This window comes from Mesoplodon bidens (genome assembly GCF_964165515.1).
Source record: "Mesoplodon bidens genome assembly, chromosome: 1".
NCBI lineage: Eukaryota > Metazoa > Chordata > Mammalia > Artiodactyla > Ziphiidae > Mesoplodon > Mesoplodon bidens.
In genome coordinates, this window is record NC_138176.1 from 218273604 (window position 1) to 218287518 (window position 13915).

A 13915-nucleotide genomic window follows, 5' to 3' on the forward strand; every position below is an offset into this window, starting at 1 on the left:
TTGACATTAGTACATTGTTATGTTTTTAACATTCCCTAAAGCAAAGAACATTGAACTTTCAGCCAGGAGAGTTACCTGACATCTGGGCAGCTTATATAAATTATCCACTTGACCTTGGCTAAATCACATAACAACTTTTCCTCAGTATGTACAAAATTACAATGCCTATCTGTGAAACCCTTATGGGAGTTCACTGAAAACTGTACTCTTCTATTTATGCTTCTCTTTCTTGACTGACCTTTTCAGTTTCTGCTGTTGACTCATAATCCCCTGCTCACTCAAAATGTGGTAAGTGGACCCCAAGGGGCGTTAAACCACATTCTTAAAAGCATTTTTCCATTGGTGATGTAACCCCTTCTTCCATAACTTCAAGTATCATTTTTTATTATGCCAAGGTCTTCAAAATCCATTTCTGCTTACCTCCTGAATCAGCATGGTCAAGGGTTTCCATCTGCAAGCTTTTTGAGAAGTCCCAGCCCCATCTCAAGTTTTTCTTTTTTTTTTTTCTTTTTTTTGCGGTACGCGGGCCTCTCACTGTTGTGGCCTCTCCCATTGCAAAGCACAGGCTCCGGACGCGCAGGCTCAGCGGCCATGGCTCACGGGCCCAGCCACTCCGCGGCATGTGGGATCTTCCCGGACCGGGGCACGAACCCATGTCCCCTGCATCGGCAGGCGGACTCTCAACCACTGTGCCACCAGGGAAGGCCTCAAGTTTTCCAAATAAATGTTTTCTTCCCTGTTTTCCATCTGAGTGGTATCATTACTACTCAGCAACTCTGAGTCCAAACGTCTGGATCATTTTCAGTAATACTTATTTTCTGGTTTAGTGATCAATTTCTAGTAGTTAGATATTTTCAATAATTTCAAAGATTGACCCTTATGTTATATCCCCACAGCTAATCCTAGGTTATATCCTTTCTGCATTCCATGTTGTTATTTCCATAGTCTTTTTACTGGTTGATTTACTTTTCTTTAACTCTTCTTTTTTCAGGATGTTATCCAAGGTCACCAACACTAAAATGTTGACTTCTGGGTCCCATCTCGGAACTCCTGAATCAGAATTTGTATTTTATCAAGCTCCCCAAAAGCATTACTGATATTGTGATGCTCAATAATTCAAATCTCTCTGTCCTTACTCAGCCTAGTTATGGCTCTGAGGATGATCTTCACAAAGCAAACCTCCAGGCCTTCCGCCCTTAACAACCTTGTCAGTACCTACAGAACAGACCTTCTCTTGGGTAAATAACTAGGAGTGAGAGGGATAGCTCATATATATATCTTTTAACTTTATGAGACACTGATGAACTGTTTTTCAAGCTGCCAACAACTGTGTACCCATTAGTGATAGATGAAAGTTCCAGTTATTCCATATCCTTCCTAACTTTTCCTATGCTCAGCCCTTTCGATTTTAGCTATGCCAGTGGGTGGTTAGTGGTACCTCATTTTAGTTTAAATTTGCATTTCCCTAATAACAAATAATGATGAGTATCTTTTCATGTGCTTATTTGCCATCTGTCTTTTTTGGTAAAATGTCTTTTCAATTCTTTTGCTCATTTTTAATTGTTTTATCATTCAGTTGTAAGAATATACATTCTGACACAAGTCCTTTGTCAGGTACCTATTTTACGCATATTTTCTCCTAGTCTATGACTTGCCTTTTCAATTTCTTAAGAGTGTCTTCTGAAAACTTTAATGAAAGTTGTTAATTTTGAAAGTTTTTAATTTTGAAGAAGTCTTACATATCACTTTTTTTTTGGTTCATGCTTTTTGTGTTCTAAGAAGTCTTTGCCTACCCCAAGATGACAAAAATTTTCTCCTATGTTGTATTCTAGATGTTTATTTATTTATCTGTTTGTTTTTTTCTTTTAGCTTGTATATTAAGGTCTATGATCCATTTTTAATCAATTTTTATATAAGTGTGAGGTAAACATAAGGAAAGGTTTATTCTGCATATGGATATCCAATTGTTCCTGCCCTATATGTTAAAAAGATATCCTTTCCCCAATGAATTTCCTTTGCACTTTTGTCTAAATTTATTAAACACATATGTATGGGTCTATTTCTACATTCTGTATTCTATTCTGTTGATCTATATATCTGTGCTTACACTAATATGTTACAAACCATGAAATGAATATCATTTTTGTTTTAAAGAGTAAATATGTTTAAGTAAATTAAACTTTTGATTTTTAAAATTCTGTCCACATAATACCATTTCTGGCACTCTTTATTCTTTTGTGTAGATCCAAATTTTCCATGGTATCATTTCCTTCCTCCCTAAAGGATTATTTCCTTTAAAATGTGTCATAGTACAAGTCTGGTATGAAACTCACAGTTTTTGTCTAAAATGATCTTTATTTCACCTTTATTTTTGAGGGACATCTTCTCTAGATATGGAATTGTAACTTTTTATGTACGTCAGTATTTTGAAGATGTTACTCCATTATCTTCTGGTTTGCATAGTGTCTAATAAGAAGTCTTTTACAATTCTCATTTGTGTTCCTCTGCACATGTGCCCTTTTTTTTCTTTTTTTCTTTTTTTCTGGTTGCAGCTTGAATAGAAGTGCAAAGTCAAGTATCCTGGAGTTCAATTACAGTACACTCATTCGTAACCTCTGCATTCTGAGGACATCTTGAAATTTATTATGAGATACTTCCAATGAATATGCTCTTGAAGGAACTGACCAAAGACAATTTTCACGGTAATATTTTAGAATAAGATAACAGCGTAGTTCTTTGAGTCCCTGAAGAACAGATTCATAGAAACCTGAATACTATATCTGTATATATTTTTGACTCAGATATGTTAATTTATAATAATAATAATACCTTGCCCTTATTTAACATTTTAAAGTCTACATTTTCACATATTTTTTCTCATAGGATATAACCAGTATATATTTTCAGAAAAAATTAGCTAATATATATTCAGAAAGGTCAAGTGAATTGTCTAATAAATTAAAAACTGAAAAATCAAACCCCAAGACTTCCAGTTCAAAATGCAACCTTCCTTCCATGCCAGAACAGGTATCTCCATCAAGAAAAGGGAGGAAAAAATTGACCCAAATTTTACAACTACCTATGTTGTCAAATATTTTGCTAGTGACTTAGGTTATTTCACTTAACCTTCAGACTGTGGGTCCATGTTATCTCCATTTCACAAAGCAAAAGATTGAAGCTCAGAGAAGTTTAAAAAATGTGCAAAGTCATGCAACTAAAGTCAACCCAGGATTCAAACAAAACTAGGGCTCAGACCCAGGTCTGGTTGACTCCAGAATGGAAACCCTTTCTGGTATCCTCCATGCAATATATGTTTTGATATTTCCTTTTTTAAAAATTAAAAAAAAATTGTTAGACAAACTTCTCAACAATACTTAAGTATTCTAATAGTCAATGAATATGCCTAATAGTCAATGAATATGTTATGGCTAAGAAAAAGGAAAAAAAAGAGGAGGGTGTTGCATACAGTAAAATAATAGAATTTCTTTTTGGTTCATTTCTTTTTTGGATTTGTAGGTGAGGTGAGGTTTTCCTGGGTTCACCTAAACAGAAGATTCTAGCAAATAGAACATCACTGTGGTGATTTCAGAGCAGTATTTATATTCTTCCTGTGCCTTGGACAGGGATTTGTCATTTCATACATCTTTCACATATTGCTGCAGTGATTTGGGAGCGTGGCAGGGCATGTATTTTCTCCTCCTTTAATTCAGCATTGCTCCAACTTTTTTTCCCTATGTTTTTTTTTTGTTTGTTTGTTACTGAGTAGACAAGCTTCGTCTACTAAGAAATCTGTTAACACTCGAAATCACAAGGATTTTTTAAAGTTAAATTTGCAAGCCATGCATTTCTTTAAGAATTCATGCCCAGAATTTCAAAGAAGTATCTAAGTTAACAGTTTTGCATAGTGTATGAAGACAGTTACTAGCTCATGGTTTAAAATAAACTATGATCCATGAATCTAGCATAAAAGATAAATCATTTTAGTGGCATCTTAAATTTTAGTGTAATTTAATATTAGCAAGATTTAACTTAAAATCATCTCATGTTTAAGATCAGGGACTTGCACACTGTGGATTAGAGAATAGGTCTTTTCTTCATTGATAGTCCCCTTGTTTCTTTTAATGAATCTGAACTGACATGTTTGGAAAATAAGTTCTTGAGTTGTTTTCTTAGGAACTCATCCATAGGACATAACTGAAATTTCACAATAAAATTTACTATAAATTTTTCATATCCTAATGTGTACAACCTCAATTAAGTTGTTCTATTTTTTTAAAATAGTTCTTAAAAAAAGAATCTTCTGAAGGATAACTGGATTTGCTGCATATGTTTATGAAAATATTAAAGAATTATTTAATGTTATGATGTAGGTTTATAGCAAAAGACAAACTCCGACTTTACATAACTAATCCCAACAGAGAAAACAAAGCATAAGCCAAATTTTTAACATAAGATATGAAAGGTTAATAATAAAGTGGGATAAAAAAATGCATTTTCCTTTCTTCTAGACTAAAATTATACAATACTGTGACAAAAAAAAGGAGAGAGAGAGAAAGAGAAAAGTAACGTAAAGAAATTCAAAATGAAAACGTAAGGACACAAATGTAGGCATGTATCTCATTACTTAGATATATGTGTGACATTAGTTTCAAATGCCCAACATAGTCTCCACTCCATAGAGATTGATAGACCTTGTTTAGAAAGTCATTATTATTATGCTCATCACAAAACAGTATTGAGCACCTAATTGTGTGTGGTATTGTACTCAATGCTGTATGACAAATACTACACAGTATTAATTTTACAGTCTAAGAAATTAAAAGCATGGACTATTTCACAATACAGCAGTTGTGAAATGGTAAACAACAACGAAAAAGGATTTGGTCACAAATATTAGAGGCTTTGCTCACAATATATTTGAGAAAACCCAACACCTTCCAATTCCTAGTATCTTTTCAACCTTAACATAGTATACCAAAGCATTCTGCTGTATTCAAAGAAAGAAACAAGCATTCCATTCTAAAACTTAACTCAGGATTTTCTTAAGAAATGTTCCATTTTCCTTAATAACAATGCCAGAAAGTCAGTATGCTAAGAAGTTGAAGATATATATTATATACAGAACATTGACTATGTTGCTTACTTAGGTACTGAGAAGGAATTTCTTATTGTTTATTCACTTCCACTACTCTTTCTCAATCCCAAATTGAGTAGAAGAATTCAGTGAGTTTTCATTTGTTTTTTATAGCTGGTGAAAGTATATGTCTACATATACACACATACATACATACTAAATTCTAAGGGAACTTGAAAGTAACTAGTGTAAATGAAGGTGAAATTTCAGGATTAGAACTTATGTTTCTCCTTTTCATAGTCTCCCTCATATGGTAAGTATTTAATTGGTGGAATAAATACTGTTATATAAAAACAAAACTGTGTTTATTAGAATATTAAAAACAAGGAAAATAAAGGTAAGAAAGTAAAATAATATTAAGAATGATACTTATACATAAAATACATGGAATTAGAACTTCTGTTTCTGACCATGGTAGGGTAATATGGATCCTCTCAAATGACAAAAAGACAGCTAGACAAAATGTATAAAATAATGGTTTTTAGGCATTGGAAAATAGGCAGCATAGGAAGATGACAAACTATGTGACCTTATAATTGCCTAGTTTATTCCTGGAGGCAGTTCCAGGCTGCAGCACAAGGAGGGAGAAGCCAAACAGCAACTTCTCAAGTTGAGGAGACAGAAAGTGGAGTTCAGAAAAAGCCAAGATGGCTAAAATTTGCAGAGCAGAGTACCAAAAAGGAGGGAGCTGCATACAGAAAGAGCCTTGGACATCTGTAAATGGGTGCTTTAAAATCTTTACCTGAGTACTGATTTGCATACGCATGTGAATAAACTATCAAAATCCAGGGAGATAAGTGTGAGAAATAAGCATACAAAATAAGTCCTGGTGGTCATACAGGACTCGGAATGGTTTATCTCCTGACCAGCAGAGTGAGAAGACTTTGTCACACATAGAGCACTGCATAGAGCCCTCAGAAGGGCATGGTCCTAGTAGTGGGGCTAACTTAGTCCTACATTAAAGGCTGCTCTTGATTCACTCTAAGAGGCTTAAAAATAAGGTTTGAAATGATCTTACTGAGTCCTTCTGGTGTGAAGTAACTTAACTTCATACCAAAACAAAACCCAACATTTTTAAAAAGAATACAATAAATATAGCAACAAGAATGTAAACTCAAAATGCCCCCGGCATTCAACAAGCATATACCAAGCATGCAAAGAAGCAGGAAAATATAACCTGTAACTAGAAGAAAAATTAAGCAATAGAAACAGACCCAGAAATGACAGAGATGATGCAGTTAGTAGATAAGAACCTTAACATGGCACTTATAAATATGCTCACATGGGCTTCCCTGGTGGCACAGAGGTTAAGAATCCGCCTGCCAATGCAGGAGACACAGGTCTGAGCCCTGGTCCGGGAAGATCCCACATGCCGCGGAGCAACTAAGCCCGTGTGCCACAACTACTGAGCCTGCGCTCTGGAGCCTGCGAGCCACAACTACTGAAGCCCACGTGCCTAAAGCCTGTGCTCTGCAACAATAGAAGCCACCGCAATGAGAAGGCCATGCCCCGCAACAAAGAGCAGCCCCTGCTCACTGCAACTAGAGAAAGCCCGCACACAGTAATGAAGACCCAATGCAGACAAAAATAAGTAAATAAAATAAATAAATTAAAAAAAAAATAAACAAATAAATATGCTCACTTACTTATGAAAGCAAAGAAACATATAAAAAGGATGAGGAGAAAAAAAGGAAAATTAAAAAAAGAATCACATAGAACTCAAAGAAAGGTGAAATATAATTTCTGAAATAAAAATATGCACTGGGTGGAATTAGCAGATTGGTCACTTCAGAAGAATAGATAGTGAATTTGCAAACATAGTATTAGAAAATAATTAAATGAAGCACAAAGAGAAAAATAACTGAAAATGATAAAACAGAGCATGAATGACTTACAGAACTATACCAAGAAATCTAACATACATATAATTAGAGTCCTAGAATAAAAAGAAGAGGACAGAAAAATATTGGCAGAAATGATGACCAAAATTTTCAAAATTTGATGAAACAATGAAACTACAGATCCAAGAAGCAAAATGTACTCCAGCAGAGTAAATATCAAAAAAAAAAGAAAGAAACACAGGTATTAAATTGCTGAGAAACAGAGGTAAAGAGAAAATTGTGAACAATTTGACTTTTTCTATCTTGGTTCTCCATATCATTCAGATGCCTTAATTCATTATGGAAATTGATGCTGAGTATTTGCCCCATGCCAGACTACCATTCCTCTTTACATACACAAATGTAAGTCACTTTTGGAAAAATTAAGACCTAGGTCCTACTACATTTCAAACAATAACTAATACTTTTAGAAATTTTTAGAACCTTCTCCCAGTTGATAATGTTGCAGAAAGTAAACTGAGGCAGAGGAATTACCCTATTTCACTGATAAGGATCCACATCAAAGTTCTGCTCTCAAATGAAGTGACATTCTGACTGAAATATTTCATATGCATATTTCATATGCATAAAAATTAGGTGATCACCAGAGAAAATAATTTTCAAAATCTAATTTAACACAACCAGGAACCAAAGAAAATAAAAGATGTCAAGGAAAAGAGAAAATATACCTCAACCAGTAATAGGTTTCATTTCCTACTAGGAAAAAAAAATTAATGTTCAGTAAAATTTGAAAAGAGAATGAGGCCAATTGATTTTGATCCTGTGGCAATACTTTGAAGCTTACTTTTTAACCTAGTCTATTTTACATTTCCAGATGTTATGAAAGGCAATGTATGCAGAAAGCAGTACCAAAGGGGATTGGGGTATTTCATTTTCCCCACTGCAGTGATGATTTGGATCTTACTTTTTCTGAAAGCATCTTTAAAGAATTCTTTAAGCTGTCTGGAGAATGCTGGCTTGCAGAATTAAGCAGTAGGTCTGCATGGGTTGCTATAAGAGGTTGTAGTTGATTGATGTTGCTGAGAACTTCTTTTGCTTTGGCTGTGTTTTCAGGTGAATAGTAAATAAACTGGTATCCAGTACTGCAACAACAAAGATAAAGGCAAGTTACACAATGAGCAGAAAGACTTTTCAGCACTTAGTACCAGATGGCAAATGATAAACAGAACTCCAAATAGCATTACTTCCTACTGAACAGATAAGAACTATTCTAAGAGATTTTTATGATATCCAAAGAGTGCTTAAAGTCAAATGACCAAGATATTTTGTAAGACTAGTTGAAATAAATCCAGTCCTTGCTCAATCACTAGGAAGATTCTTCATGATTACATATGTCAAGTATTAGTATTCAAAACAAATTAGTATTAATATTATTAATAATTATTAGTGAACTTGAGGTCACACAGTACAGAGAGAAAAGTATGAGCCTTTATATTTAGGCCAATATGAATATAGATCCTGGCTCTACCACTTACTAGCTGGGTGTTCTTGGGCAGCCTTTAGCTTCCTCATCAGGAAAATGGGAATAATTATGCAAAGAGTTCTAAGAGGTGGGTAAGATTGGTCATCATTCATGTGAAATGCCTGACACAGAGCAAGCATTTAATAATTACTGTGTATATTTTTCCCCATGATACATAGGGCAGGGGGCATAAATTTTAATAGCTGAGAAATGGGGAGAATATAAATTAATGCCAAGTGGGCATATGGAGAATTTTATTGGATAGAAAAGGGACAGGACGGCATAAAAATTCCATTATGCTATCTTTTTCATCACCTTTTTTGTTGCCCTGTGGTTTCACATTTGACTTGTAAAAATACCTAAAATTGATTACAAATGAAATAATGACTGACTTTTATAGTCATCATTTAGGAGTTGGTCAAGCATGTTACGGATGTAAGAATTCCACGGAATGAGGGAGTCTTTGGCCAGTTTTATTAGGAAAAACAAAGGAGGCATTCCAGCAGGGAAAGAAGTAAAACAGCAAAACATCAGCCAAAGAAAAAGAAGAGAGTGGCCATGGATGGTGCATTTACATAGTGGGTGCAACACTTGGTTATATCCCTTTATATCCAATCATCAATGCTTTTTTCATAGTATCTTTGAAACCAAGTCTCCCAAAACAAAGGTCCCTTACTGAGAACTTTGTTTATGATTAATTATTAATCAATTATAATTTATGATTAAAGTCTCTATCCAAAACTTTATTCCCTTTCTTGTCTCCTCTGACCTCAATCTTGTGTTCATCGACCAGTCAGATGACTAAATTTGCTGTTGTTGATATCATCATTAACTTACAAACTCAGTTTGTTTCCCCAGGGCAGGATGAGCTAACAGGACCCCAAGCCATGGCCACCTGGTCTGAGAATCATAAACCAGTTATCCTGACTCCCAAAACTATGATTAAGGATTAAGGACTATCACAAGAGGATGATTAATCCCGGCCCCTTTTTTTCCCCCCTTTAAAAAAATCTGCAACTCAAAGACCAAGTTGGAGTGGACCTGAGGCTTGCCTCCCCCTCCCTTGCTTGGTGCCCTGCAATAAATCTTCACTTTGCTGTCAGAGTTTGGCTTTCTGACCCGTGGGCACATAAGCCCTTTGCTGGGTTTCACCTTGCAACCTGTGATGAGTATTTACTGAATATTTTCTTTACGTTTACCAGCTAAATTATTGACATTGTCATAATTCCATTTCTTATTTTGAAATATTAGCATCCAATAAGACACATTAACATCTAGAAAGCACTCTCCCCTTGCCTTGACACTAATGATTTTCAGGGCAAAGTACTGGTTTCTTCAGGGAGACAATATAATAAATATTTCTATTATTTTATGTATTTTTTCACAATTATTTTAAAAAATGACCTTGACCGCCTGGAGGGGTGGGATAGGGAGGGTGAGAGGGAGACGCAAAAGGGAGGGGATATGGGAACATATGTATATGTATAACTGATTAAATTTGTTATAAAGCAAAAAATTAAAAAATTAAAAAAAATTAAAAAAAATAAAAATAAAAAAAATAAAAAATGACCTTGGTGCTTGGACTATTCAGGAGATAGGACAAGAAGTTGATGAATGAGGGATACAGGTGTCTAAAAGCTAAGAAGCACATTGCTATCCTGTGACACTGATGGGAACTCACTCTTAATTCTGTACTTGTAGATTTTTTTAAATTTCAGAAGCGGGAGCTTAAAAATAAAACATACCACTTACTTTAAGGCAAACTGAAGCAAATGACAAGTAACAATGGTGAGGAGGAGAAAGAAAACAATACTCCAGGCCAATTATCTCTGTCTCTTCCTGGCTCATCTGATCTCCTGTGGGACTGTGCTGAGGCCTTTAACAAAAATCATGAACTGAGATGTCCCCCTAATCATCTGTGCTCAGACTGGATACAAAATCCAATCCACTGCAGTCTTTAGTAAATCAAACAACTCCATGTTATTTCCACAAAGAAAATGATTATCTAAAGATACTGGCATATACACACTACTATATACAAAATAGATAATCAGCAAGGACCTACTGTATAGCACAGGGAACTATACTCAGTATTTTGTAATAACCTACAAGGGAAAAGAATATGAAAAAGAATATATGTGTGTGTGTGTGTGTAACTGAATCACTTTGCTGTACACCTGAAACTAACACAACATTGTAAATTAATTATACTTCAATAAAAAATAAATGAATAAAGATATTGATGTGTCACCAGGGTGGGGATGATATTTAATACCCAGTACTTTTTACAGCTGAGAATAGGACTTACTAAGGACTAGACATAGAAAGCAGCCTGTGAGGGCTGCTCTGTGGTCCCTTTTCACTGATCTGCTCTTCTGTTATTATAATTTGCTTTCTGGTTTCATCTTATGGGGATGGAGAGGCCTCCCATGGCTTAGCTCTGGGAAAGCTAGAGCTCTCAAGGCCAGTGTGGTCTTCCCTCCTTCTCTCCACAGATCTGTCCTCTTTCTGAGTGTGTCATTCCTGGACTCTCACATGTTCACTCCTATGCCCTCTTTTTGACTCCTCTTTTTTACCTTCCTTCTGGATTCACATCGTACTTCCCTGGCAGTTCAGTGTTACTTTATTCCTGACAATTATCTATTTTCATTAATTTTTTATACATATTTCCTACTCTGCAAATTCCCTGAGTCTCCTCTCCATTGGAGGAAATATACTGCCAAGATTTATTTCTTACATCTTCTTTCCTTACACCCTAGTTCAGTGGTGCTCAAATTTTAATAGGCATAAGATTCACTCGGGGATGAGGTCAGGGCCTGGGTATTTTTAATAAAGACTGCAGGTGCCCTGGCAACACCAAGAGATTCTGCTGGAGTAGGTTGTAGTCTTCGTAACAAGCATCTCAGGAAATCCTGATGCAGGTGGACAGATGAGCACTTTTAGAAATACCCTCTGCCACTGTTTTGACTGTGAGTTGCCCTCTACACCTCTGATCACACTATACAATGACTCCGATAAAGGTTCCTTATTCTAAGGTTCTTATTCTTAACTCATTCTCATTTTCATAATGCCTTCTATAAGGCTACGTTTGCACTCCACCTTTTTTTTTTTTTTACAATTCTGTGCATTATTAGTCATCTATTTATTTATTTATTTAAATTGAAGTATAGTTGATCTAAAATGTTGTGTTAATTTCTGCTGTACAGCAAAGTGATTCAGTTACACATATGTATATTCTTTTTCATACTCTTTTCCCTTATGGTTTATTACAGTATATTGAATATAGTTCCTGTGCTCTACAGTAGGACCTTGTTTTTTACCCATTCTATATATACTAATTTGCATCTGCTAACCCCAACCTCCCACTCCATCCCTCCCCCACCCCACTTCTGCCTTGGCAACTACAAGTCTGTTCACTAGGTCTATGAGTCTGTTTCTGTTGTACCTCATCTTTATATTCAGCACAAATTGCTTTGGTTCACTTCTCATTACCAGTGTTGCCCCATCATCCTTTCATCTTTTCCCTCCCAATATACTCTCCACCCTCTTCTTCTCCTTCCCCAATACATTCTTCAATCACCATCATGGGACCTAAGCATAACTCCTGTCCCCCTGTTCCTGAGTCAGTTTCTATTTGAGAAGAGTTATGTAGCAGGCATTGGCTCTCCTGGTTAAGCCTTTTAATGATGAGCATCTTACCTATGGAGGCTGAAAGATTCATTTTCCACAATAAGAGCCAATGTTGGTGTCCAGGATGAAACAGTATGGTATGGAAAAAAAAAAAAAACACCACCCACAAAATAATTTTAAGTATACATAAATTTCATCTGTGTATTCAGTGCCTTACTCTTTAAACATGTCAAAAGTTTGAACAGTTAGAGCTTCTTAAATAGAAAGTTATGAGTATAATTTAATTATTGAGATAAAAAGAATATTGCTAAACTCTGTTTTATAGTGGTCTGAACTTTAAACTGAACCCAAACACTTGAATCAACTATCAATCAGGCAAAAGGAGAAGAAAGACAAAATATTTGCTTGGACAAAGAATATTTTTCATGCAGGCTCAGCAGCCATGGCTCACGGGCCTAGCCGCTCCGCAGCATGTGGGATCTTCCCTGACTGGGGCATGAACCCGTGTCCCCTGCATCGGCAGGCGGACTCTCAACCACTGTGCCACCAGGAAAGCCCCGACAAAGAATATTTTATAGGAGATAAATAATATAGCAAATCACAGATAATAAAAATTGAAATTATTGTCATAATATTTTTATATTGATGGTGAATGAAAGTACATATGTATGTCTATATATACACTTTAATATATATTTATTTAAATTATTTAATATGCAGTTAATTAGCATATACACATAGCCATACTCATATGTTCATGTGCATATTGTTACTACTAGAGGTATCATTTTTGAGATATTTCACATAGTGAAATAATATTCATATTCATAAACTTTAATTGATAACCAAAATATGATTAAAACAATGATATATGTTCTTGTGTGTATATCCCACCTCAGTCACTTCTTGCTGGTCCTCCTTATTTCTCCTCTAGTGTTCCTTTCTTTTATTTACATGTCCTTCCTAAGTACTCTCATTTAATCTTGTGGTTTAAAAACCTCAGTTATGCTAATGATTTTCGAATTTCTTCATCTCCAGCCTAGACTTTTCCCTGAACTCCATTAAAAGCAAAAGCTCTCCTCTTGACAGTTCCAACTTATCTTGTTCCAAACTGAGCTCCTGATCTGCTCCCCATTCTCTACAACCAGCTCTCTCTACCCTCTTCCACATCATAGTTCACACCAAGGTCATTTGATGTGGCCAATGTCTCTTCTCTTCCTCTCCTAATTTTTGCCCAATTTTCAGAAAATTCTGCCTTTTTTTTCCAAATATATGCAGAATCCAACCACAGATTTCCACACTCACTGCAACCATGCTGGTGCAAGCCACCAACATCTACTGCCAGGATTATTACAGTAGCCTCAAACTGGTCTCCCACCTCCGCCCATACTCTGAGACATTGAAATCCTTGACTTGTGCTTAGTTGAATGGGGGTGGGAAGCAGGTAAGGAGAGAGAAATAAAGCAGTGCTTTCTTGGTCCCCTGCCCACACCCCAAATCCAAGGACTTGCTCCACCATTTATGTGTGCCTTCTCCCAGGCCACTCCTTAACCCATTTGCTCAACCAAGCTACTATTTTGGCAAATGGAGTCATGGAAAAATACAGATGAGAGATGATGGGGAGGAAGGAGGGGAAAGGGAAGGAAAACAGAGGGAGATGGGACATGGGCAGATTAGGGTTGATGAGCTCAGGAAAAAATGCTATGGAGTGATGTGCCTCACTCCATAGCAGAAATAAGCCTCTGGAAAAAAATCTAAGGACTATCTCCACTTCTTTTTTTTTTTTCC

General features: G+C 35.8%; 1 protein-coding gene across 4 annotated transcripts in view; it reads right to left on the minus strand.

The window, feature by feature from the left end:
* Nucleotides 1-13915, minus strand: part of INPP4B (inositol polyphosphate-4-phosphatase type II B) — an 886823-nt gene that overhangs the window by 128059 nt on the left and 744849 nt on the right. For all 4 annotated transcript variants that reach the window (XM_081245267.1, XM_081245268.1, XM_081245266.1 and 1 more), the window contains one exon: nucleotides 7940-8117. In XM_081245267.1, the coding sequence (XP_081101393.1) occupies nucleotides 7940-8117 (178 nt within the window). The remainder of the gene's footprint in view (nucleotides 1-7939; nucleotides 8118-13915) is intronic.